At 47.8% G+C, this 27,662-nt stretch overlaps 1 protein-coding gene across 1 annotated transcript; it reads left to right on the top strand.

The window, feature by feature from the left end:
- The first annotated feature begins 1,672 nt into the window (after positions 1-1,672).
- Positions 1,673-13,276, top strand: Grk1 (G protein-coupled receptor kinase 1). Its single transcript, XM_004663426.2, has 7 exons — positions 1,673-2,371; positions 3,547-3,674; positions 5,325-5,482; positions 6,241-6,324; positions 9,423-9,547; positions 11,201-11,402; positions 12,978-13,276. Exons 1-7 carry the CDS (start codon positions 1,673-1,675, stop codon positions 13,274-13,276), a joined length of 1,695 nt encoding a protein of 564 aa, XP_004663483.1.
- The last annotated feature ends 14,386 nt before the right edge of the window (positions 13,277-27,662 follow it).

Here is a 27,662-nt window from a genome sequence, read left to right as displayed (position 1 = left end):
TGGTGGAACCTGGTCCAGCCCCTTATGCATGGGACTTGTCAGTACAAATCAAGCCCAGAGCTGCATATCTCAGTTCTGGGCCTCAGGTTGTCCCGATTCATAGCTTCCACGTCTATCACCTGGGAGCCTGTTAGAGATGGTGGTCTCAGCCCTGAGGAGGCCCATGGAGGCAGGCGGATTTGGATTTCAGATCTTTGGCTTGTTCTGTTGGTGAGCACCCCATGGTTCAGAATCCCATGAGAATTACCTCCCCTTTGATCCTGATTGGGGTGGGAGGAGTTAACTGTGGTTGGCCCAAGGTCAGTAGCTGCTAAATGACCAGCTAAAACTAGCACAGTTCACCTGGGGACGATGGGATGTCCTTCACCTCAAATAGTTACTCACCAATCTGCCTGCTCAAGCCCTTGCTAGGAAGGAGTGTGTGTGCATGAGTGTGTGTGTGTGTGTGTGTGTGTGTGTGTGTGTGTGTGTAGGGGGAAGGGTGACTGTTTAGCCAGAGATTTCTCATTTCTGCTTCTTCAGTCATGACTGAGGACCCTGTTCTTATCTGAATACCTCCACTGCCTTCCAGAAGATGTGAATGGCTGGACGGTTCAGCCAAGCTTTTCCTTCTCCCTGTATCTGGAGCCAGCCTCTCCTGAAGCTCTTCTGCAGGCTGCCAGGGAGCACCTACTATGTGCTCAGACACAACAGACACTATGTACCGTTGAGGAGCTGATGTTCTATTTTGCTATACTGTCCCCAGGGATGTCTTGGGAGTGACCTGTGTCTCAGCTGGGTCCTAAGCATACCCAAGCTGTGCCTCAAGTGTGTTTCAAGCTTATCTCAGGTGTGCCCTACCTGGGTCCTAGCTGTCTCCTTTGCATCTCAGCCTCCTTGTTTCATGAGTTTGCTCCCTCTGGGGGGAGCTTCATGGCTCTCCTGTACTCCATCCTTGTCTCCTGACCCATCTCTTGGTAATTCTGATTCAAGAAGGAACAACTTGTTAATTGTCCAGCAGGTGCTGCTATCTTACCTACAGACACCCTAGAAAAGCTTTTAATTGTAAGGGTTTTTTTTGCTGTAAATTCCTGTTATCAGAGGGTTTGTTTCTCAATGCTATTTTCTTAAAAAATAAAAATGAAATATAGTGGGGAAGACAACCAGCCATCTATACAAAGGGAGATTTCACTTAGGAACTATTTCTATTTCAGACCTGAGTCTCAAGAGGACACAGATATGTTCTGGCTAGCTGCTAAGGCCAGGGCAGCTCAGATAGATGGTGTTCTGTGCTTCCAAGGGGCTTCCAGGGACTTGGAGTGTGTGCCCTTCCTTCAGGAACATGAAGGTGCCCCCCCCCAAGTGGGGCAAGGAGCCAAGCTGAATACTCTAATCCGATTTGGAGCAGCTTAGGGGATTGTCTTTTTCTGGCACCTGCTAGTCACCCCAAAGGTGTCCTCCATGACCCCAGGGCTGGGATTTAGACAGACACTGCATCAGCCCTGTTCTCCTTGGGTTTCCCAGTGGGTTCCCAGGCATCCTCACCCCACCAGACACCTCCCTTGTTCCAAAAGGGCAGGAAAAGGCCATAGGCCAAGGGCATCAGGTCAGGCCTGCTTTGGCTGTGGGTGCTGTGGGCTTGGACTCAGCTGATGGCTCCTCACACTTGAAGTTGATAGGAGGCAGTGCCAGGATGGATTTCGGGTCCTTGGAGACTGTGGTAGCCAACTCTGCTTTCATTGCTGCCCGAGGTAGCTTTGATGGGAGCAGTGCCCCATCCTCCCGGGACAAGAAGTACCTGTCCAAACTCCGGCTGCCCCCACTGTCCAAGTGTGAGGGCCTCCGCGACAGCCTCAGCTTGGAGTTCGAAAGCCTATGCTCAGAGCAGCCTATTGGCAAGAGGCTCTTTCAGCAGTTCCTGAAGACAGATGAGAGGCACGTGCCGGCCCTGGAGCTCTGGAAAGACATCGAGGACTATGACACAGCTGATGATGACCTGCGGCCCCAGAAGGCACAGGCCATCTTGGCAGAGTACTTGGACCCAAAGGCCACACTCTTCTGCAGCTTCTTGGATGAAGGCATGGTGGCAAAAGTGAGGGAAGGTCCAGCTGGGAGCCAGGATGGCCTCTTCCAGCCCCTTCTTCAGGCCACACTAACTTACCTGAGCCAGGATCCCTTCCAGGAGTACCTGAATAGCCTTCACTTTCTGCGGTTCTTGCAATGGAAGTGGCTGGAGGCTCAGCCCATAGGCGAGGACTGGTTCTTGGACTTTAGGATCCTGGGAAAAGGGGGCTTTGGGGAGGTGTCTGCTTGCCAGATGAAGGCAACTGGTAAAATGTATGCTTGTAAGAAGCTCAACAAGAAGCGATTGAAGAAGAGGAAGGGGTACCAGGTAAGTGGCTGGTGCGGGGGACAGTGGACAGTGGGATATAGAACATTCACCAGGATGGCTTAGGTATATAGGCTTAGGTTCCACACATGCTCTGCCATTTGAATTGGCTGAGACCTAATCCATTTGTCTCATGCTCAAAGGCACTCAGGGGAAAAGCCAGCTGCAGGAAGCTGCTGAGGGTGTGGGATGCTGTCTGGAGTGTGCACCTGCCTATCTGGAAGCCTTTCCCCCAAACCTGGCTCATATTGTGATGGGATGTGAGAGGAAGTAAGGCAGGACTGCTAGCCAAACATCACTTTCATGGGAACAAGAGACAGAACCCATCTGTGATTCTGGGGAATGGGGTTGTTGTTCCTGAATGCATGCTTCCCAGGGACAGAGTGAGAAGAGGGCATAGGTATGCTGCTTGCATTTTATTCCCTTCCCAGCTGGTGCCAGTGCCCAGCTAGGGCAGGATCAGTGAAAGCTGCTTAGCATCCAAGGGACACAGAGCCGCTGCAGCCCCATTGTACCACACAGGTGGAGCTATTGAAGCGCTTAGAGCTGGACAGCAGATCTTGGATCCCTGACCCTTTAGTGAAAAATCAAACATAAGGTGCAAAGGGCAAGTGGGCATTAGGCAAATTCAAGTTACCCTCATTGGGAAGCTCCAGGCAGATGTGACTATACCTCATAGTGGCCTAAAGGTAATTTTAAAGAAAGCTTTATGGAATGTTAATTCACACTCTGAGCCATCCACATCTAGACACAATGGAATGCAACAAGCAAATCTCTCTTGACTCCATTATCCCCACTGGACATAATAGAGTGTGATCAGCCTGTCTTACTGTCCATGGTCCCTTCTGTAAGTGTGGGTGCCATAGGGGTTTAGAACAGAGTGATGTTGAAGCAGATCTGTGAAGTGCAGAGGCGCACTGGATGGGCTGCAGCTGCATTAGGAGGAGGGCGAGCACACGAGGGGCTGAATGGCCGCACAAGCACAGTGCAGAGGGGTGGACAGGCCGGGGAGGGTCACCCTGTTGACGCTGCTTCGGCAGACACCAAGGTCCTGCCCCTGAATGAGTGCACGACAGATTCAAAACACATTGCAAGCCTGTCCTACATCATATGCAGACTGCAGGCTACTCTCTATCGTGCTTTCCAGAGCACCGGTGCTCACAGCCCTCTGCTTCCAGGGTGCCATGGTGGAGAAGAGGATTCTGGCCAAAGTGCATAGCAGGTTCATTGTGTCTCTGGCCTATGCATTTGAAACCAAGACTGACCTCTGTCTGGTGATGACCATCATGAATGGAGGTGACATAAGGTAAAGATCTAGGGTTATATCTGTCATTACATATCCTTGTGCATCCCCATGAGGTGACAGTGGCATGTGGTGCTGTGGATGACATAGAGTATCAATATAGGGCCTAAGTTTTTGCATTGAGAGGGCCGGGAAATGAAGATGGCCAATCCCATCAATACCTACTACTGCAAGGACAGATTGCTGCAATGGACTGGCCTTCCTAGGGATTCTGGCTTGGCCATTACCAACAGTGGGAGAATACCAACCTTGATGGTGCCTGGTTGTCATCATTTTGAGGCTTTTCCTGTGTCCCTAGGGAAGCCAGGTCACTGGATCTCAAAGAGGAAAGATACACCAGCAGGGTGAATTGACCACTCTTTGCTTCAGTTTCTCTGTAAAATGAGGATCCATAATAATGCCCTGATAATCAGTGTTAGGAGGACAGGTGATGAGACTTTAGGGTACCTGGCACATCAGGTTAACTAGTGAGACTTTAGGGTGCCTGATGCATGTAGGGTACTGCTAAAGGGAGCTGTCATTTGTAAGACACTGTGCCTCTGCACTCTTGCCTGTCTTTGTTTCCACTAGTCCTCAAGTAAGGCTGTCTGCCCTGTGTGTGTGTGTGTGTGTGTGTGTGGGCATGCACACTGCACGCATGTACAAGCATGCACTTGCCATTGTAGAGGTCAGAGGACGACCTTGGACTGTTGGTTCTTGCCTTCCACCTTGTTTGAAGAAGGGTCTCTTGTTCGCTGCTGTGCTCACCAGGTAGCTGGTCCTCAAGCTTCAGGAATTCTGACTCTGCCTTCCATCCTGAATTAGGTTCACTGGGATTACAGGCACCTGTGCTGTTGCATCTGACTTTTACATGGGTTCTGGGGCTCTAAACTCTGGTGGTCAGGCTTGTACAGTAAGTACTTTTAACCACCGAGCCATCTCCCCAACCTATGTCTTATGTCTACCCTTTCTTTTTTCAGATGAATAATGTGAGATCCAGACAAGCAGGGCTGTATGTGAAGTCCCTGGGGAGAGTGCTGTTGACAGTGCAGACACAAGGCTTATGTAGGGGTATGCTCGGTGGCTTTTTCCAGAGTTACAGATTATTCCAGGCCCTAGTGTGGCCTGTCATTATTTCTCAGGCCCCTGGTCTGCACCCACATTCCCTGCAGCTTAGGTTATTCAGCCTTCAACCCATGGGCTTTGTTTCCATGTAAAAAGTTGAGGTAGCAAGTGTGAGACACAATGCATGAGAGGACTGATTTCAGAGAACTGGGGAGAAGGGATTGGGAAGGAAATGCTGATGCAAAATCCACCCAGGTAAGGTCAGGTGGAATGGCCCACACATGCCTACAGATTTTGGAACTTGCTGTGCTTTGAGTAACTAGGGTTGTGTTCAGCCTCCTGGCCTGTCCCTGCAGTTGCCTTGTGGCATGGCCCTGGTGTCAGAAGGAGGACGAGAAGCCTCTATTCCCTTTCAACAGTAGTGGGTCAGGTGAAAGGCATCTGGGCCTCCAGCTGCTGCTTCAGGCTTCTCCAGATGGATGCTGATGCCTAATCTGGAGGTGACCATGCTGTGCTGACCTAGGTGTGCCTTGAGACTCTGGCTTTATGTTTCCCATGTTTTACTTTCTGCTAACCTCTGGAAACACACCCATGGTGGTCTGTCCCTAGGTACCACATCTACAATGTGGATGAGGAGAACCCTGGCTTTCTGGAGCCCCGTGCCATCTACTACACGGCACAGATCATCAGCGGCCTGGAGCACTTGCACCAGCGGCGGATCGTCTACCGTGACCTCAAGCCTGAGAATGTGCTGCTGGACAACGACGGTACTGCCACTGTGTGGGCAGAAGCAACAGCGGCCTTAGGGCTCTGAGCATGGCTGTCTCAGTCTCTTTGGGACAATTGCTGAAGAGGTGTTGAGAGCAGGCAGGATGTCTGGGATTCAGGTTTCTCACAGTGCCTGTGCTGTGCTGCTGGTTCACTCATGGCTAAGCTTTCTCATTCTCTGGTCACAGTGTAATGTCGCATGGGGGGCTGACTACAGTATTTATACGTAAGTTTAGATTCCTCCGAGTGCTGAAGTAAACAAGTACACAGATGTACATGACGCTGCAGCCCTAGAGCTGGGAGACAGAAAACCCAGATGAGGTTGGGTGGAAGAAACGTGCCTTCCAGCTGCAGGCTGGGCTTTCTCTGGGCTCTCTGCCCTTCATCCTCTGCAGTCAAGCCTGGGAGAGAGTGTGTGCACATGGAGTGTATATCTTTGTGTAGTGTGTGTGGCACATGTGTTCTATGTTTGTGGGTAAGGTAAGGTATGTGTGTTGTGTCTTGTATGTGTGTGATGTCTTTGTGTGGAGTGGATCTGCATATGCAGTGGGAATAAAGTGTGTATAGTGTACATAGGGTATGGTATGACTGAGTGTGTGCATGACATGTGTGTGGTGTGACTGGATGTGGTGTATGTGTCTGGTATGTGCATGTTGTGTGCTGCTGTCTTTGCAGAGGTAGATTGCTGAGCCATGGGCTCACCCATCACCTTCATCCTGTGAAACCATTTGTAACCTTAATCTGTGTTTGCTTTCAGGAAATATCCGAATTTCTGACCTTGGGCTGGCCGTGGAGCTGAAGGAAGGGCAGAATAAGACCAAGGGCTATGCAGGGACCCCAGGTGAGGCCTGAGAGCTGAGAGTGGAGTTCTGTGGAGGCGCTGTGTCCCAAGAAGAGGTCTGGGCCTTAGGTGGTAGCAGAGGAGGGGTTGTGGGATGTGGCTTTCTTATCTCCCAGAACAAACAGTGACAATCAGGCTTTGCCCAACAGTTCAAGAACTGATTGTTCCTGCAGGGACAACCCCTGCCTTTGTCCTTACTGGCTTAATCTCACTGGCTAGCTGCTTTACCCTCTGTGACAAAGCTCTTCCTTCAGTTCCCTGATGGAAAGCAAGCAGACAGGACCCACAGGCTAAGTGGCTTTCTGGGCACTGGCAGAATAAGTTTGTCCAGACGGCTTCAAGGAAGAGTCAGAGCCCTGTGTGTCACTGTGATCATGTCACAGAGCAATGGGGACAGGGACTTGCCTCAGCCAGCAAGCTCATGCTTGGTTTTAGTGAAATCCTCATAGTTGTCCACTAATGTGAGGTTTGCCTGCATGCAGGCACATATGACTCCATTTGTGTCTATGCATGTGTGCACACATTCCTGTACCTCTCTGCATGCTTGCACTTACGCAAATACCTATCTGCATGCACATGTCTCTGTGCACACACATGCCATGTGCACCTCTGGTATGCATATTGCATCTGTGCATTTATGTACATGCATGTGTACCCTTGTGTGTATATGCCAGTTTGCATGTGTGTGAATGTGTGTACAAACATGTTCCTGTCTGCATCTCTGTATTTGTATGTGTTTATGAATGTGCTCACTTGCATGTGTGTATGTCTTCATGTGTGCCTGTGTCTGTGGAAGTGCACATACATATGTGTCCTGCTCCTCCATCTCACTCATCTCCTCTCATCCTTCCCCAGGCAGGGAGGGAAGCAATACATGCAGAGAGAAGAGGCCTGGGTCAGGTGGAGCAGGTGCCTAGTCCAAACATGCTTTATGGCTATGTGATCTTGTATGATATGTTTAACCTATCTGAACTTTTGGATTTAACATTTACCATGCATGCTTGCATCAGATGTGGCTACAGTGTGCCTGGCTTCTACATAAAGTCACCAATTTCTGCATTCTAGCCCCCCTGTCCTCTCAGTGTAGATTGACCCATGTATCCCAGGCTGATTTCTGGTGTGATTTCTTAGACACTTTTCTTTTTTACCAGGATGTTTGGCTTTGGAAATTGAATCTCTGTCAGGATGTGTACAGACAGGCTATTTGGATTTTGCTTTGTGTCCCAGAGTCCCTGAGTTCCTATTTCCAAAACCCCATCTATGACTGTCCTTGGCATCACAATGGGTCTTTACTCACATGCAACATGATTAGAGGAAGGGACAAGAAGAGTTGTCTCTTAAGAGGAAGGATGAATACAGACTGACCCTCATGGGGCTTAGTGATTATCCAGTCTGGGGCTAGTAGCTGGTGGATATTAAGGACTCTACATAGGCATTACTGTGGTGGAGGTCTGAGAAGGTTCTGGAAACAGCTTGTCCTGGACCCATTACATGACTCAGTGAAGCTTTGGTTGCACCAGCTTTTCATGAGTAAGCTGCTCAAACCCCACCCGAATTTTGGCTGTTCTGGGCAAGTCCTGATCTACCCAGGATCTGAAACTGACTCTTCTCTGCACTGATCACTAGAGGGCTCTGTTGCATATGCCATGGCCACCTTGTTTAGCTTGCCTTGAAGCACAGATGAACTCCCCAACATCTCTCTGTAGACCACACACGCTTCACTACTGTGTGCATTGTGATGTGGGCTCTGGCTGAGACTCTGACACTGGGCCTGGAGATGTTGAAGTCAGGACAGCCCTGCTCCTCTCCAGACTCCTAGCTCAGGTCCCACCTGTAGGTAGTGCACTGGATCTGTACAATTGATCCCTGAAGCAAGAATGTCTTAGCACTCCCGAAGCTGCTGTCCCAAGCTAGTGGTAGGTGTCCCTTCTCTGAACATGGAAGGAGAACTACTCTGACCTTTGATTCCCAACAGGAGGTCAACCATAGCAGCAGCAGTTCACTGGCTCCCTCAGCCACTAACTCATGGGTGCCATGTCTCAAGCTCTGTGTGAATGTGGGGACACAGAAGTGCTATGTGGAACACTATGGAAGGAAGGGCCTTGCCCATAGACCCAGGAGATGACCAGGTTCTTGCTGTCTTTTGGACCCTTCATTTGGCCTAGAGTCTAAGAAGCTTAATGTAGAAATTGCAAATGATTTTTTTTTTTTCTCACAGACTGAGCAGAAAATTCAGATGGTAATCTAATTCTCCAAAAGGTAGAATTTAAGAAGGTCCTTTGGGACCACAGGAGTCCTTGAAGTGTGGTTCCTATGAGTTCCCTGGGGAAAGTGGCTCCTGTGCTGTTAGCATGGAGGCAATGCAAGCTGCCAAAGGAAAAGATTCACAAGCCTTGCAGAACTCAGATTCAAAACCCTCTCAGAACCACCCACACCCCAAGAGCAGCACCTATTCCTGGTTCCGGCACAGCAGGGGAAGGGCATAGTGAGCACTTAGCCAGGAAGGTGCTTAGCACCTGCTGAGGCCAGGATGAAGTCTCTCAGGGCCTGGAGAACTGCTGGTGAAATCATGGATGGAGGAACCTGATGTCACAATTAGGGAGGTATAAGCTAAAAATGTACTAGCAAGTCTAGAAAAGTTGTCACAGGGTGACTAAACACACCAGACAAGTGCAAAAAGCACAAGTATTTTGCAGACCCAGAATCTAACTCGTGGCTGGCTGAACCAGAGCTCAGATAGCTGAGCAGAAAGTGAGTACACCATGAATTTGCTAAAGATTTTGGAAGTAATACTGGAGCTGTTTTCACAGAGGAAACTGAATCCTGAACACATGGGTTATTCACTTTCCCCTAAAGTTCCAGACAATGGCCATGAAGGATTTTACTAAGAGTCTAAAACCATGGAACAGTGGTGAGGAGAGGAAGTGGTGGTCTGCTTAGCATCCTTCAATGACAAGAGAGAAGTTTCTGTTCCCAAATATCAGTGGTACTGAGTGGTATTGGGGTCTCACCAGTGGTTCTTTTCTGTGATAATGGGGTAGGGTGTGCTGTGGGAAAACAGCTATGTCTTTGAACCTGCATGTACTCTTGGGTGGCAGGCTTCATGGCCCCTGAGCTCCTGAAAGGTGAAGAGTATGACTTCTCCGTGGACTTCTTTGCCCTGGGGGTCACACATTATGAAATGATTGCAGCCAGAGGACCCTTCCGAGCAAGAGGAGAGAAGGTAGGTGCTACCTGGTGGGAATCCTTGCAGGATCCATCCTGATGAAGATCTGGCTGTGTGGGGCTGTGCTGAGGACTGTGTGAAGAGCGCAGGATCTCATTTGGTATATGGCTCCTGGAGGGTGTTCTGCCTCTTGGTTGGTACCAGGAAGGGTCTGCTGGTTCCTGAGTCCTATATGTGGAATGGCTGAAGGACTGCAAATTTGTCCTTTAGCCTCAGGGCCAGCAGGTGGCAGAACAAACACTTGCAGCTGAAATGAGTGTGCCCTCCCTAGTGAGAGAGTGGCTTCTTAGCAGTAGGTCCTTCTAGGACAGACTGGCCAAAGAGGCAAAGGGTGGGCCCTCAGCTGCCTGGGGGTTGCTGGCCATTATTCTTGGGGACACATACAAAAGGGTCCACCCTGGATGTCTTCCCTGCTCCTCATTTCAGATTCCTCTTTCTTTGTCTCAGTTGTTAGGATGTGTACAGAGCTGTTCTGACTGTTTTATAGGGAGGATGGCATCTCATGCCCTGTGCCTGCTGATCTCCTTGTTCCTCCTCCCCATTCTTTTGTTCTGTCTCACCAAGTGTCACAAGTCTCCCTAGCTCTCTGGCCACCTAAGTCACAAACACCACAAATAAAGAGACCATCGGAGGTTCTAGTACCCCACTCAAGAGGAATGGAGCAGAACTGGCTTCTTCCCTGAAAGCAAGCTGTCAGTCAGGGCCCAGGTGAAGGGGCGGGGTGGGCATCAGGGCCAGAAGCCAAGAGTCAAAATTTCCTGCACTTCTCAAAGGGGATGACGCCCACTCTCCTGTGTTAACCCAAGCCCATAGCCTGTACTGTCTGGAGGTTCTGGCCCCACTTTGGAGGGTTATCACAGCCTTGCAGGCCTCTGCAATGTTCTCCCAGGCAGGCACTGGGGCACGCTGCATGCTGCATGCTGAAGCTTGAACAGAAGAGTTCATTCAAATCCCACACACTGTGTTTGCTTTGCCCATGCCTGCTAGAGAGGTGATGGAGATGTTGACTGCACAATGGGGGAAATCTATGAGTGAGTGTGCCATACTGTGTACAGGACATGCTTACAGGGGGCTGTTGTGTGGGAGACTATCCTGAAATAAAGCTGACTGGAAGTAAACACATACACCCCTCTTTAGGTTTCTTTCAGAATGGTGTAGAGTGAGATTTTTGCCTAGTTATGCTGTCCAGCACCAATGCTCACTCTGTGTGCCTGTATGTGTTTGGTTCTCTTTGCAATAGAATAGCTGCGTAAATTTACAGATAGGTCAATCAGAGTTCCACCAAAATACCCCATACCCAACTTTGGTGGCTGGAGGCTTCACCTTGAGATTTCAGTTCTTTTGAGATAGGGTCTCGCTCAAGTCTAGGCTGACCTGGAATTCACTCTGTGGTCTAGAATGGCCTCAAACTCATGACAATCCTACTACCTCTGCCTCCCAAGTGCTGGGATTAAAGGCATGCATCACCACACCCGGCTGAGATTTCAGTTCTTTGTACTGAGATTTCAGGTCTTTTAATGCTGACACACCTAGGAAGCATTCAGCAAGACCCTGTCAGCCACCTCCACCTCAGTGAGAGTGAGTGCCAGGCTCTGAGGATTAAGGCTTGGCTGGGACTCACATGAAGTGGTGCATGGGCCTGTCCTGCAGGTGGAGAACAAGGAGCTCAAGCAGCGAATCCTCTCAGAGCCTGTCAAGTACCCGGACAAGTTCAGCCAGGCCAGCAAGGACTTCTGCGAGGCACTGCTAGAGAAGGACCCAGAGAAGCGCCTGGGCTTCAGGGATGGAAGCTGTGATGCACTGCGAGCCCACACCCTTTTCAAAGACATTAGCTGGAGGCAGCTCGAGGCTGGTATGGTTGGTGCCTTGGGCCTGGGAGGGCCTGGGGAGTGGTTGCTATATATCCCTTGATGCTTGTCCTGTCAGGGGTCTACAAGGTTTGCCAGAACAGGGGTCCCATGGGACTTCAGCTAGCCTGCTCTCTGCTTAGTCTTCTACTCACCTCCAGTATGCCAAGACTGGCTATGAGGGCAAGACAAGATCTGTGGGGATTAAGTTAGCGCTGGAGTTCAGGGCCTGCTGCTGTGTTCTTCCTCTGCACTGTGTGTTCCAAAGGGCCCGGGATCCAAGTCAGGCGGGGTCTGTGTGCCTAGGAGAAGGTCACTAACTCCACAGTGTTCGCTATTCTGTTGTAGCATAGGATACTGTGTGCCCATGTGTCTATTTGCATGCACACATACTTGTTTCCATGTGTCCACACATATATGTGTGTGTGTGTCTGTGCATGTATGCTTGTCTGCGTATGCCCATTGTGTGTTGTGTGTGAATGTGCTGGTCACAGTGTATGTGTCTCTGTGTGTCCATTTGTAAGGGTGAGTGTAAGGCACAGTATCACTCTCCAGGAGCTTATAGGCAGGGAGGGCTGTTTTTTTTCATATATATATATATATATATATATATATATATATATATATATAAAATCTTTATTTATTTGAAAAAGAGGTGGGGGGGAATGGGCATGTCAGAGCCTCTAGCCACTGAAACAAACTCTAGATGCATGAGTCCTGGGGAATTGAACCTGGGTCCTTTTGCTTTCCAGGCAAACATCTTAACCATTAAGCCATCTCTCCAGCCCTGGGCAGTGTTTTCAGTGTAACTATGACTAGTTATAGAGTAGGATCTAGGAGCCATGGAGTACGAGATGCCCCCAAATATGTTACTTTGGGGCAGAAGGGTTGAGCAGTTGATTTGAAAGGGGCCTCTGACTGAGAGAACCATCAGAATGAGAACCCAGGGGAGGTTCCATGGCAAGATAGGGTATTGGGCCAGGGCGATCAAGGACTGTTTTCTGAGGGGCCCGGGAGAGGTGGCCCTGACCACACAGGAAATCTGAGTGGGGTTTATAGGGTTGAGTAAGGCATGTAATGTTCAGTGTGACCTCTGCCATTATGATGCCAGGTGAGAGCTCTGAGCCTGGGGCTACACAGAGGTTGCAGATGTCATATGAGGGGCTGAGGGTTCCAGTGTGAGGGTCAGAGCTAGATGCTATGCTCAATGAGATTTTAGGGGGAGGCTTAGGAAAGGTGCTAGGGTTTAGTCAACTGGCTTTTCATCTGAGTGTAGCCTGTACACTGTACTGGGGAGGCTGAGGTAGGAGATAATGATTTGAGGCCTGGGACCCAAAGTGTAACCCTTTCTCTCCCTGCCTCCCCCTGGCCAAAAGCACTTGCTATCCAGATCTGGGCATCTTCTGCTGTTTGTCATCCAATCAGTGAGCACTGAGCACATGGGCTGGGGTCAGTTAGGATGCCGACTTTCTCTGCTGGTACTAGCAACAGTAGCAGGCTTCTGCATGTCTGCAGGGGTCCCTTGGCTGACAGCACCTTCACTGTGCACATCTCTCATCTGTTCTTCCATCTCCTCACAGGGATGTTGATCCCTCCGTTCATCCCAGACTCTAGGACTGTCTATGCCAAGAACATTCAAGATGTTGGTGCCTTCTCTACAGTCAAGGGTGTAGTCTTCGACCAATCTGACACAGAGTTCTTCCAGGAATTTGCCTCCGGCAACTGCCCCATTCCCTGGCAGGAGGAGATGATAGAGACAGGAATCTTTGGGGAGCTGAATGTGTGGCGCCCTGATGGGCAGATGCCTGATGACATGAAGGGGATCATGGTGGAGGAGGCTGCCCCTGCATCCAAGTCAGGAATGTGTCTGGTCTCCTAGCCAGACACCCAAGAAAACCATGGAACCAGCTGTGTAAGAGAGGAAGCTGTGCAGAGCTCATGGGAGGGACATGATGTCCAGCATCAGCTGTGCCCACTTGCTCGGGGCCAATTGCAGCTGTGTTGCCTCATGGTGAAGGGAAGAGATGACTGTGTGGGCACAGATCACTGCAGCTGCCGGTCCTGGGCCAGGAGGCTACAGATGCGGCAGTTTACTACTTTTGCTCCATTTCACTCAAAAGAGAAAAATGTTCCAGATGGAATAGCCAATAAGGTATAAACACTCAAAGATCATCTGTGTAGATGTGTAGCCAAACTGTGGGTTGGCTGCCTAGGCAACCCTGTGGTCAGAAACAAACATTTAGCATGGATCTTCTGGTATTTTGGCTGCTAATGTCCCAGGTTAAACCCCTGGGTAGGAGGCTTGCATCCCAGGGATGGACTCTGGATACCTCCTTGCCTGGTAGCCCCTTCCTTAGTTGCTTACAGTGGTCCCTGCCTGCTCTCTGGGACCCTGACTTGGGGAGTATTTAGTTCATAGGGAGCAAGAAGGATGGAACCCCTTGGTCTTAGATATGAATCACTGACTTTCCCATTCCTCAACAACTGGAGATTGTTGCCTCAGCCACTGCCTCCATCCTCAGTCAGTACCATGCCTGAGTTTTTACACAGTCATACCACATGTGATAGATGCTTCAGTCCTCCCACAATCATGCCATGTGTGCTGACATCCGTGTCCTCACAGTCATGTCATGTATAATGGATACCTGTGTCTTCTCATAGCCATGCCACATGTGGTAGGTATCTGTCTTCACGCAGTCATGCCCTGTATGGTACATACTTGTGTCCTCACATGGTCATGCCATTTATAGTAGATGGTCAAGTTCTCAGGCCACCTATAAGGCACTAGGCCCTCCCTGTCTGTGAAGGAGGGTGACCTACAGCCAATGATTTTGGAAGATTATTGGAAGATTTTGGAATCCAACATGGGAGCCATCACCACCTTTCAGTGAGCTCCTATAAGAGGAAGACCAGCACCTTCAAGGATGTATTGGGTACTGATGTCTGTTAGGAGCACATCACCACTAAGACCCAGAGCAGCTGTATCATGGAGGACTCCCCCTCATTTCTGTGGAGGAGGCTTGCACATGTGAGAACGGCCTGGGCAATGCTGGATGCTGAAGTCCTCCACAGGGACCCTGCTTGTCTCTGAGCATCTGACACCGAGGAGTCATAGGCTGCTCTGGAAGGTCCTTGGGGGAGGCGCTGACACCTTCTGGACCATGGCCTAGGACCCTTTGGGGCCTGACAGTCTTGTGGCTAATGAGCGCCAAACACTGTCAGCAGAAACAGGAAATCACCATCATCTCCCTCCCTCCCTCCTGTGTTCTGGAGTGTTCACGTGGATCACACAGTGGCTGCGGATTGACTTCACTGGCCTCTGGAGAAAGCTCAACCCTGTTTCTGATGTTTCTGGGCCCATTTTAACCTGCTTTGGGCTGACGGCCCTGACAAGTGGACAGTCTTGTTCCAGGCCTCATCGAGGCCCAGGAGTTGGCAAGGGTGGATTTCAGCAACCACATTTGGGTTTGTGGAGGCCTTGCCCTTGTCACAGTGGCTGTTACTCCTGTGTGGCCTGTCCTGCACTTACAGAGTTACCAGTGGGGCCCCTGGGGCCAGTGCCAGTGCTGCCCTCACCTTGGGCTTCAAACACAGTGCAGGCTACTCAGCCCAGTTAGAATTTTGGACAAATATTTTTCCAGTGTAAGCATGTCACATGACATATTTGGGATATACTTATACTAAACTAGTCGTTATTTGTCTAAAATTCAAATCTAACAGGTCTTTAAAAAGTCCCAGTCTGGCTCTCCTATCACAGATCCCATATCTAACCTGTAAAGTGTAAAGTAAGCAATGCTTCCACTGGCACGCAGGTGGGAAAGAACTGTGGGAGACATGCTGCTTTGGCTTCATTTGGGGTCTGGTCAGAGGAGGCCTTTTTCTACTCTAGGCCGTCCATGTACACAAGCCAGAGTACTGACCCAGAAAGACACATCCCAGGACTTAGTGACAAGGCACCTGCCTGACCTGCCCCAGGGTCAAAATACAGGATGCTGTTGGCCTGTCTCTGGTGTCCCTGTCACACCACACTCAATGTTGTGTCTACCCATAGTCCTCCAGGTAACTACATCTCAGAGCAGTGATCTCATCATGGCTTCATGCAGGCTGCTTTCAATGAGCTTGATAGCTGGGTGAGTAGCATCTGGTGGAAACAGAGAGTACTGAGTGGAGGACAAGTTGCTGGCTATGTGCTCTCTAGGAGTTTCTTTAAGGAACTTTCAGGAACAGTAGTCCTGATCTCACTGAGAGACTTTCTTTGTTCTCTCCCTTCCCCGCCCTGGGATCTCATATCTTGCTTGGACACTGTGCAGGGAGCCACAACTTGTCTGCTCTGCTGGTCTCCTTAGTTGTTAATCTCCCAGGGAGGCGGACAACAGAGGCTAGCCACCAGCTGCAGAAACCCATGGCTGCCACTCACACCAGTCTTGAGGTAGGGACAGTGCTGGGTCTTCTGTAGAGAAGCCCTAAGTTACAACTCTTTTTTATGCTCAACATGGGGAGCTTACCCTAGGGCCAGAGGCCTTTCTGGAAGCTCTACGAGACTAGGTTTCTGTATTAGTATAGTCTCTTGCCATGACCAAAGGCATGCTATGAAGTATCCCACTCTGACCTCCAGGGACATGCCCTATGTTGAGACCATAAGCAATCGTATTTCTGTAGTAAGCCTAGAAATCCTCTACTTTACAGAGAACAGATACTACAATCAGAAATGCCTGCACTGTGACTTGTTTAAAAAATTCCATTTTTGTCCGAGTAAAGAAGGATGAAAAAGTTAAAAGGGGGCAGATTGTATGGGTTGTGATATGAATTCTAAGTTTTTTCTCCTTCAAAATTCTGTATACATGTGCATGGACCTACATATAAATACAAATGTGCACACTCCCCTATGCCTACCCCCATAGGCATAACCCTATACCTACATGTATACACTTTACACACATTTACAACTTTCCATACACACTTACACCTATACACATTCACACATACCTACACACATATGCACATCAAGACACACACACTCATATAGATATTCACACACTCCTCCACACATAAGTACACATACCCCTAAACTCATGCATATTACTCTATATGTACCAACATACATGTATCCTATGTACACAGCTACTCCTATACATATGGACACCCACCTCTGGATCCTCCACACCACTGCACATATACATACATAAATATCTTTATACATCAACATACACATATATCCATACTCATATATGTGCAGATCCCTACATAAAATCACATGCATAATCTCTATATACAAACACATATACCCTTACACACATGTACACAAGCACTTCCTATACATATATTCTAACATATGTCCTTGCATATGCAACACTACATACACATACAGACACACCATACACATGCACACACTACCTCTCACATGCATATTCACACGGTACTCTTCATTTTTGTAAATATCCCACAGGCCCCTCTCATACACTTTTACACACACACTGAAATGGCTCCACTGCCTTTTCTTTTTGACCACCAGGTTTTAATGCCTCCCTGGACCTGTCCTGTTGTTAGGCATGGGTTCTGGGGAACCCGCACTTGCCTCCTCTGCTTTCATCCTGTAGCAGCAGGTCCAGTGCAGCTCTCAATCTGGCTCTTTAGTTTGGGTGTGTAATTCTCTTATTGCATGCCTGATGCACTTTAATGATGAAGACCTTGTTCATGACCTGGGAGCCTGTGCAAAGGCCAGAGATTCCTCAGAGACAGAGGAGGATCTTGCACCTCCAGGTAGGGCCCAGGGATTTACTGAAGTGATTTGATCATGATGGGGACTGATCAGGACAATGATAAGCAAAGAACAGGAATGTTCACTGGGTTGGTGTATAGTAACAGGAAGTCTTTGTGGTCAAAACATTCATAGCAGATGCTAAGGAGAAATCGACAAAGGTGGTCAGGCTGTGTGGGATGGACCTGTCTGTGGTCTCAGATCCTCGGGAGGCTAAGGAGAAAGATCACTTGAACCAAAAGTTCAAGGTAGCCTGGGTAGCATAATGAAACCTATCTTAATTTTTTTTTAAAAGATAGACAGGGTAGCCTGGGTGATTGTTTATTCCTGTTTGTTCTCTGAGACCATTAGCACCATGAGATGAGCAGATACTTCTGTCCCTCACCTTTGTTGTGCTGTTCCCGTGCATCCTACAGATGTCCACCAAAATGATGGGTAAATACTTCTTCAGCTTCATCCCAAGTGCCCCACCATTCCCATAAATGAAATGGGGCTGAAATTTTTCCATTCCTCCCACTGGCTGATTTATCTGTGTGTGAGGCCTTGTGTAAAATCAGGCCTTAGCAAGATGTACTCGCTTGCGAAATAGTGACAAGTCTGTTATGAGGTAACAAACTACTCTCTGATTTGATTTTGGGACCCATTCCATAGGAGGGAATTCATGGCCAGTACTGAAGACCCGGTCAAAAGCATATGGCTGGGCAGTTATGGGCCCTAGGAAGGAAGCTGCTGCTGCTGTTTGGCTAAATGGAAATGTTGCAGCATCAAATTACCTTCTCCATATTTAAGTTTGTGTCCATAGATTAGTGCTGTTCTCACCTTTGGTTAGAGAAGCTTCTTTTTGTATTTGATGACTACTGGTGTGAGTGAATAAGCAACTATGGAGTACTTAGTGTTATATAAGATGGGGCTCATCAATATTTGGTCTTCCTGAGGAGTTACTGGCAGTTAGTGGTTGCTGGCGGGGAGTGAGAGATATTTTCTACAGTGGTATAGCCAGTAGTAAGTTATACAAGCTGTGGCAAATAATCCTCCACCCATAATTATGCAGGCAACTCTAATTAAACTCAGTGGGTCACACAAATGCACAAGGTAAAAGAAAGCAAGAAGAGGCAAAGGGGTTCAATGAAAGAGGGTGGGTTAACAAGAGAAGGTAATAGAGAAGATTATGATCAAAATACATCATGTACATATAAAAAATTGTCAATAACATTAAATTAAAAAATAAAACAGGGCCTTGGATTAGACAAAGCGACACTTGCATTAGAGGTGGCACTCTAATGAAAGGCGCGTGGATCCACTACGAGTGGGAGGGACACCATGAAAGCTCTGTGTGTTCACACTGGGTTTGGACTATTCCTGCAATTACAAGAGATGGTGAGTTATCTAATGAAAGGCGCGTGAATCCACTACGAGTGGGAGGGACACCATGAAAGCTCTGTGTGTTCACACTGGGTTTGGACTATTCCTGCAATTACAAGAGATGGTGAGTTATCTAATGAGAGGCGCGTGAATCCACTACGAGTGGGAGGGACACCATGAAAGCTCTGTGTGTTCACATTGGGTTTGGACTATTCCTGCAATTACAAGAGATGGTGAGTTATCTAATGAGAGGCGCGTGGATCCACTACGAGTGGGAGGGACACCATGAAAGCTCTGTGTGTTCACATTGGGTTTGGACTATTCCTGCAATTACAAGAGATGGTGAGTTATCTAATGAAAGGCACGTGGATCCACTACGAGTGGGAGGGACACCATGAAAGCTCTGTGTGTTCACATTGGGTTTGGACTATTCCTACAATTACAAGAGATGGTGAGTTATCTAATGAGAGGCGCGTGGATCCACTACGAGTGGGAGGGACACCATGAAAGCTCTGTGTGTTCACATTGGGTTTGGACTATTCCTGCAATTACAAGAGATGGTGAGTTATCTAATGAAAGGCGCGTGAATCCACTACGAGTGGGAGGGACACCATGAAAGCTCTGTGTGTTCACATTGGGTTTGGACTATTCCTGCAATTACAAGAGATGGTGAGTTATCTAATGAAAGGCGCGTGGATCCACTACGAGTGGGAGGGACACCATGAAAGCTCTGTGTGTTCACATTGGGTTTGGACTATTCCTGCAATTACAAGAGATGGTGAGTTATCTAATGAGAGGCACGTGGATCCACTACGAGTGGGAGGGACACCATGAAAGCTCTGTGTGTTCACACTGGGTTTGGACTATTCCTGCAATTACAAGAGATGGTGAGTTATCTAATGAAAGGCGCGTGGATCCACTACGAGTGGGAGGGACACCATGAAAGCTCTTTGTGTTCACACTGGGTTTGGACTATTCCTGCAATTACAAGAGATGGTGAGTTATCTAATGAGAGGCGCGTGGATCCACTACGAGTGGGAGGGACACCATGAAAGCTCTGTGTGTTCACATTGGGTTTGGACTATTCCTGCAATTACAAGAGATGGTGAGTTATCTAATGAGAGGCGCGTGGATCCACTACGAGTGGGAGGGACACCATGAAAGCTCTGTGTGTTCACATTGGGTTTGGACTATTCCTACAATTACAAGAGATGGTGAGTTATCTAATGAGAGTCGCGTGGATCCACTGCGAGTGGGAGGGACACCATGAAAGCTCTGTGTGTTCACATTGGGTTTGGACTATTCCTGCAATTACAAGAGATGGTGAGTTATCTAATGAGAGGCGCGTGGATCCACTACGAGTGGGAGGGACACCATGAAAGCTCTTTGTGTTCACATTGGGTTTGGACTATTCCTGCAATTACAAGAGATGGTGAGTTATCTAATGAGAGGCGCGTGGATCCACTACGAGTGGGAGGGACACCATGAAAGCTCTGTGTGTTCACATTGGGTTTGGACTATTCCTACAATTACAAGAGATGGTGAGTTATCTAATGAAAGGCGCGTGGATCCACTACGAGTGGGAGGGACACCATGAAAGCTCTGTGTGTTCACATTGGGTTTGGACTATTCCTACAATTACAAGAGATGGTGAGTTATCTAATGAGAGTCGCGTGGATCCACTGCGAGTGGGAGGGACACCATGAAAGCTCTGTGTGTTCACATTGGGTTTGGACTATTCCTGCAATTACAAGAGATGGTGAGTTATCTGGAGGGCCTGGCAACTCTTACAACACCCCAGGAAACAGTGTGATGTGGAAGCTTGGCCCAAATCCAGACCATATGTTGATTATTTGGGAAGCTAAGTGCTCAAGCCCCCCTGCTGTGGTTTGATGAGGGGTCAGTGTGCTCCCCAAGCCTGTGACTGAGAAGTTTGGTCCCCAGTGAGGTAGTGAGGGAGGAGAGAGACAGGGCTTAGTGAGAGGTAGTCTTTGAGGGTTCTGCCTTGGAAGGATTTAGCTAGTTCTATGGGCCCTCATCAGAGGCTGAACAAATGGGGCCCCAGATCTTGGCCTCCCAGCCTCTAAAACTGTGAGCTAAATAAACATCTTCACAAATTATCCAGCTTGAGGCATTTCTTTATAACAACATAATGAACTAATTATTACCTTTTAATTTTAAATTCACCTGAAATAGACTTCTGGATCCAAACAAGATTATTGAAACACACTTTTCTACACTCCTCCTGCTAAATCCTTGTGTGATATGAACAAGAGGACTTTGAGGGTAAAGGGGGGAAGAAAGATGGCTGAAGTCCTGAGGAATGGCATGGTGGCTGTGTCCTGGTCTCTCTGGCCTCATGTGTCTTGGATTAGGTACAAGAGAAGTCACCAAAGACCACATTCACAAAGACCTCAAGGAGCATCAGAGGACAGAAAGTGATACAAGAACATGGGGAATCTTTGAGAGCAACAGAGATTTTCTCAGCTCTTGATGGGCTATATCAGGAGGTAGGGTGCCAGAATCTCGCAGCCACACACTTGCACTGAGTCAGTGGCTTCCAAATAGGGTGAAGTTAAAAAGATTTTATTATAAAGTTTCTAGAGATGGAGAATATAGCTGCTTAATAGAAGGAAAGAAGGCACAGCCCTCCTGCCTGGTATCTAGGAACTCACCAGGTTTGTAGGGAAGGGCTTTCTCCTTTAGGGAAAAATAGAGAGGGAAAGACAAAGTCCTCTCTTACAGGCTCAAGGACATTTCTCTTCTTATAGTCATTTTTAGTTTACTTAAAGATTAAGCAGAGCAAAGTTTATTCAAAAGCAAATATAAAGAGTCAGAGACTCCTCATTTGAGGAGGGGTTCTAGAGCTGGAGATCTATCACTTCTGTGGCAGCCAGGCTCTTTATTGAGTGAGGGAAGCCCTCTGATCCAGAGTCTTTGGGCAGCTTAAACCAAGACAAAGGCACTTGTTAGTCCATGATGCATCTAACACAGTGCGTGTTCCAGGCAAGCCCATTATCAGGAAACTGAGTCCATGTGACCTTTGTTCTCAGGGAAGAAGAGCCAAGAAGTGACATGTCCTCTCTGCTATCTTTGGTCATCATTTTGGAACACTTCAGAAAGAGAATATAGCTACCTACCAAGGGCCCTTTTCCCTTTCTATCTACTTAGCCAAGGGCACTATTTAGCTCCTATAGTCTCTCAAATGGGGTGTCCTAGGGGACCAGAAACTCTTAGAGAACACCCATCGTTCATCCACAGCAGAATGTAGAGCACTGCACCCAGCATGGCTGTGTTGGGGCTGGTGGTCTGGTTTGGTGGGGAGAGGCAGGAACTGGATGTCTGGCTTAGCCAGGGGTGAGGGCTGGATAGCCAGCTCAGCCATTCAGGGGCTGATCATCTACCCTTCACTGTGACAAGGTCTCCAGCACCTCGTTAGGGTGGTGTCAGACCTGGTGGTGAGCTGGAACCCGTGGTGATAGGAAGCCCTTGTCTTAAGGTTGCCACAAAGCAGCCTTGGAGGACAGTCTCTGTCCATGGCTAGACTAATGGAACCTGACTGCTATAATTACTTTCTGGTTGCTGAGACAAAACACCTGACCAAAAGCAGCTTATGTGAGGAAAGAGTTTATTTTGGATTACATACTTAAGGGGAAGCTTCATGATGTCAGGGGAAATGGCATGAGCAGAGGCTAAACATCACCTGTGCCACAGCAGAAGAAAACAGCAGCAGGAAAGTGAGCCAAACACTAGCAAGGGGAAGCTGGCTCTAACACTCATAAACATGCCTTCAACAACATACCTCCTCCAACAAGGCTCCAATCCCAAAACTGACACCAGCTGGGATCAAAGCATTCAAAGCACATGAGTTTATGGGGGACACACAATTCAAACCATCACACTTGCATTCTCTAGATCATGCCAAGGAGAACAAGCAGGGTACAGGTGCCCCATGTGACATCCATCCTTGGCCTAGGCTAGCCACAAGGAGGAACTGAGGAAGAGATTGAAGTCCTGTCCCATGACCCAAAAATGGGTGTCTCATCACTTCTTTTTTCATTATTATGTTGTGGTTGTCTTCTGCTTTTCCTCTTGTTGAAACCTTTATGGGTCTTTCAGATGGATAACACCTTGCACATGAGTTCAGCTAGAACAAACACTAGAGGACTGGTGTGCCCAATGTTACTATACCCTATTCTTTCATGTTGGGGTCTGTCTTATATGCTCAGACTTGATCATCAGCTGAAGCCCAGATATCATGCAGCTGCTGAAAGGAAGAAGATAGTAAGTAAAACCTCTTTGAAACATAACAATGAGAGTAACTGATACTATTCAGACATTCAAGATGAAGATGAGAAAGTTTGATCTGATATTTAAAAACCAACCCTCAACAGCCCTCAATGTCATTTCCAAGATGAGTATCAACAAGGGCCAAGGAATGGTGTTTGGTGCAAGCAGATCCTGTTCTTGTCCCTTCACTGCTGTAGTCTGTCCTCACTGTAGGTCAATATTTGATATACCCCAGGTACCCAAAGCCCAGGGAGCAGCCAGGTCTTGTTTCTGGGCCTGTCAGGGGCTGGATTCTCTCCTTTCAGTAGTTTGGCCAGGGCTGCCACACATGGTACTTTATAGACTTAAACCTGAAAACATTGAATAAGCAGGGGATTGCCAAATTAAAAGTTTGGAAAGACTTTGCTCTGAGGATGGGGAGGGTATACTTCCTGTGGAAATGTGAGCCCCTGGGGATGTACCCGTGTTTTTCCCGCCTGGTCAGATGGAGTGAGCACTATCATGTTTAGTGGCTGCAAAGACCTTTCAGAGGAGCTAAGACATGTTATTAATTTTAAAAATTCATGTGCATGAGGACATAACCCATCTCCTTTCTCGGCTTACCTCCCACCTGTCTACGTAGGGTTGGCCCCATCTATCTCCCTGATGCCTGGGTCTGCATTATTTATCTCCAGTTTTGTTTCATGAGCTATTTGGTTTCAGGAGGCATCATGTGTGGCTGTCTATGCTTCCTGTTTCCTGAGCACTCAGTCAGTGGGTGACACAGGGCTCTGGCTATTGCCACCCAATGGGTGCTGAGGAAAACCAAACTGTGGGTGTGGCTGGTGAAGGTGACCTGGTAGTTTTTTAAAAAAGTATTTATTTATTTTAGAGAGGGAGGGGAGAGAGAGAGAGAGAGAGAGAGAGAGAGAGAGAGAGAGAGAGAGAGAGAGGGAATGGACATGCCAGGGTTTCCAGCCACTGCAAATGAGCTCCAGATGCATGTGCCACCTTGTGCATCTGACTTTACATGGGTACTGGGGAATTGAACCTGGGTCCTTTGGCTTTGCCAGTAAGTGCCTTAACTGTTAAGCCACCTCTCCAGCCCTACCTGGTAGTTTTTTTTTTTTCATTTTTATTTATTTATTTGAGTGTGACAGAAAGAGACACACAGAGAGAGAGAATGGGCACACCAGGGCTTCCAGCCACTGCTAACTAATTCCAGACACGTGCGCCCCTTTGTGCATCTGGCTAACGTGGGTCCTGGGGAATCGAGCCTCAAACCAGGGTCCTTAGGCTTCACAGGCAAGCGCTTAACCGCTAAGCCATCTCTCCAGCCCCCTACCTGGTAGTTTTTGAGGCTCTTTTAAACTCTGGCTGCTGAGATCAGCTGGTGTTCATATACTCATTTCAGAGTGTTGGTACCTCTCTGCTCAGATCTGTGGGTGCTAGCAGTCAGAATGATGTGAGGCTTCCACAAGTCTTTATACCAGGGCTAGGCAGAAAAAGGCTAGGGCAGGAGATTGTGTCTCTAATGTTCCCATCTGGCAGGTGGCAGAAGCTAATCCAGGATCTGAGGGGAAGTTTATTGGTCCTTCCCAGTGAATATATTTTAGTTATAGGACCTATAGCTGCCATTTTGGCCACTACCTGAAACGTCAAGCTTGAGTCTTAGCACTCTGGGCTTCATGTCCACCCCATCCAACTTCCTCCTCCTCATATGTTAAGAAGATATCTCCTGTACCCCAAAGCATACAGGCCATATACTCTGCTCTTGGTGCTTGATGCTAGTTATGAAATTAACCTAACACAACATAGGGAAGTACATTTACTGTGAGGTTTGTGGCTCAGGAAGGTGACCCATGCTAGAGGGACAGCAGAAATTTGAAGCAAGCCTAGACCTGGAACAGGACTTAGCAACAATGAGAAGGAGGAAGCCAGGGATTCATATAAATAGATTCTTTGGGGTGGAGGATAGGGCTTGGGAGAGGCTCAGCTAGTGCCTGCAGCACAGGACCCTAACCTGTTTTCCAGCTCTGTCATGGCAGTAGGAGAGGTGGGGAGAAGTCACAGAAGCCATCTGAGTGTAGCAATAGACATCAGGAATCATTGTGGGGACAATGTCAGATGTGCCTCAGTCCACCTGCCACCTGCCATTTAGACATATCTCTTCCAGAGCTGGAACTTGGCCAGTCTCAGTATGTGAGCAGTGTGAGCCTGTGTGTACATGTGTGAGACCCATACGGTGAAGTTTGTGTGCCAAGCCAGCCCTTGTCATCCATTCATGTTGGGAAGGCCCAGGTCAGTGGGCGATCTCTCAAGCATTTTTTACAGAAGCCCCTGCAGTGAGTAATAAACACAAGGCAAATACTCCTGGGATGTGTTCTCGCAGTCCAGAGCCCGAGACTGTGTGTACCCTGACTCATCTTTGCTCTGGTGCCTTGGGGACTTTTCTCCGTTCAGCTCCACACTCCAGGCCCAGAGCAAGTATGATCTCCTGAGCTGCTTCTCTCTACCTACCTTCCCACAAAGTAGGGGCCTGCAGGAACATGTAACACCTGATCCACCTCCAGATACCATTTGCACACTCCACCCTGTGCTGGGCACCAGCTCCTAGTGACCAATATAGTCCAGGGTAAGAAACCCTTATCCAGAAGGTGAGTAGTAACTGAGCTCATGATCACTCTCAGGGGTTGCCTGGGGTGCCCTGTTATGGGATGCTGATATCACATAATACATTATGTTATATTCAAATGTTATATTATATTCAAAGTTCTTAAAAATATGCATGTGTCTGGTGTACAACTGTGGACAGGTACACAAGTATGGGTATTTGTGTGGTCACAGGTTGACTTCAGGTGTGTCCCTCAGTCACTGTCCACTTTAGTTTTTGAGACAGGGTCTTGCACTGAGCATAGAGCTCATTACTTTGGTTAAGCTAGATAATCAGCAAGCCCTAGGAATGGCCTGTCTCTGACTCTGAGTGCTGGGATTATAGGCACATGCTACTGTGTCTGGCTTTTACATGAGCCCTTGGAACTTGAATTCAGGTCTTCAAGCTTAAGAAGCAAGCACTTTACTGACAGGGGCAACTTCCTAGCCCCTATTCTGAGTTCTTAAAGTGGATGTCTGTATGTTTTATCCTTGCCATGTTCCTATCTACTATCTTGCATATAGAGGCAAATAATAAATATTTGTTGCTTGAGTGAAAGGTTAAGTCAAAAGTTAACAACAGGGGCTGGAGATATGGCTTAGTGGTTAAGGCTCTTGGCTGCAAAGCCAAAGGATTCAGGTTTAATTCCCCAGTACCCATGTAAAGTCAGATGCACAAGGTGGCACATGCATCTGCAGCTCATTTGCAGTGACTGGAAGCCCTGGCATGTCCATTTTCTTTATCTGTCTTTCTTTATCTCTCTCTCAAATAAGAAGTAAATAAATAAAATTTAAAAAGGCAACCTTCAAGTGACTACATGCTTTCACAGTTGGAAGAGAGCTAAGTTTTGAAAGCAGACATACCTAATTTATATCTTGTTTTTGCCACCAACTTTAGAAAGCTTATTTAATTGTATGTGCCTCAGTTTCTCCATCTGTGAAAAGGGCACCGGATCAAGATTAAATAAGACATGTGTCAGGAGAGGGGATGGAAGAGAGGAGGGGGTGGAAAGAGGGTAATTAAATTAATGATGCTATGAATAAGTCATATGGAAACCTACTTCTTCACTAAACAAATTAATATATATGTTAAAAAAGAGAAAGTGTGGGTAGAAATGCCCCTGTAAGGGTGGATAATGTTGTGTCCAGAAGCTATAGATTGTTATAAGAATATTTCAGTGCCAGAGGTTGGATACCTTCCAGTGAGCTGTTGGTTAGGAAGGCCTCTGATGTCCCCAAAATATTTTAGTCAATTGCCAAGGCTCTTGGTTGCCCACCAGAACTAGATGATAAAACCCTATTTCTGAAGATATCACATGTTTGGGCTGCAAACCACTGAGAAATCAAGCTGGAGTTGGGCTGGAAGCCTCCTTTCAATTGACCCGCTGTCAGGATGCTGGAAAGAGCTATGTAGCCAGTTAAGAAAGAAAAGTCATCAACGGTCTTAACCAGCAGTGGACCCTGTAGCTTTATGCCTGGATAGTCAGGCCAAATGTACCAACTGATTTAATGGTGGCATGTCTATTAGAGGGAAAATCACTGCTCTCTGCTTGAACTTGAGGCCCACTCTGCAGGAGGGAATTCCTGCCTGGTACTGAAAACCTAATCAAAAGCCTATGGCTGGGAGGTTCTAAGCCCTAGGGTGGAAAGTACTATTGTTGTTTGGCTAAATGGATATATTATGCCACCAAACTGCCCTTTAAATACTTACGTTTATACCCATATATTAATGCAACTCTCATTTTTTGTTAGAGAAGCTTCTCTTTTCAGATGATGGTGACCACTGGGATAAGAGACTAAAAACTCATAAAAGTGCTGAGAAGAAATGTCAGTGGTGTATTTGTCACTAAGTGAGACATCTCTGTCATACCCTTCAGGGCTCAGGGGTCATTTTGGAAGAGGTGGCAGAAAGAATGTAAGAGATAAAAGAAGGGGTTGAGTACTTTGTAATACTAACTTTCAGACACAAAGTGACTATGGGACTCATGGCTACCTACACAGGTCTTACTTAATAGGAGGGAAAAAATTACGACATCAAAATAGAAGAGACACTAGTTGGAAAGAAGGGATTCAGTGGAGGGGGGATTTGAGAGGGGAAAAAGAGAGATGGTGGGAGGGGGTTATGATCATGATACATTGCCTATATGTATGGAGGTTGTCAATAAAAAGTGAAAAATAAATAAGGCAGTGTGTGAAAAGTGCAGTCACAGTGTGAGGTACACAG

The sequence above is a fragment of the Jaculus jaculus genome, chromosome 3, assembly GCF_020740685.1.
Source record: "Jaculus jaculus isolate mJacJac1 chromosome 3, mJacJac1.mat.Y.cur, whole genome shotgun sequence".
Classification (NCBI taxonomy): Eukaryota; Metazoa; Chordata; class Mammalia; order Rodentia; family Dipodidae; genus Jaculus; species Jaculus jaculus.
Note: the sequence above shows the minus strand (reverse complement) of the source record. Positions and strands in the feature narration are given on the sequence as shown.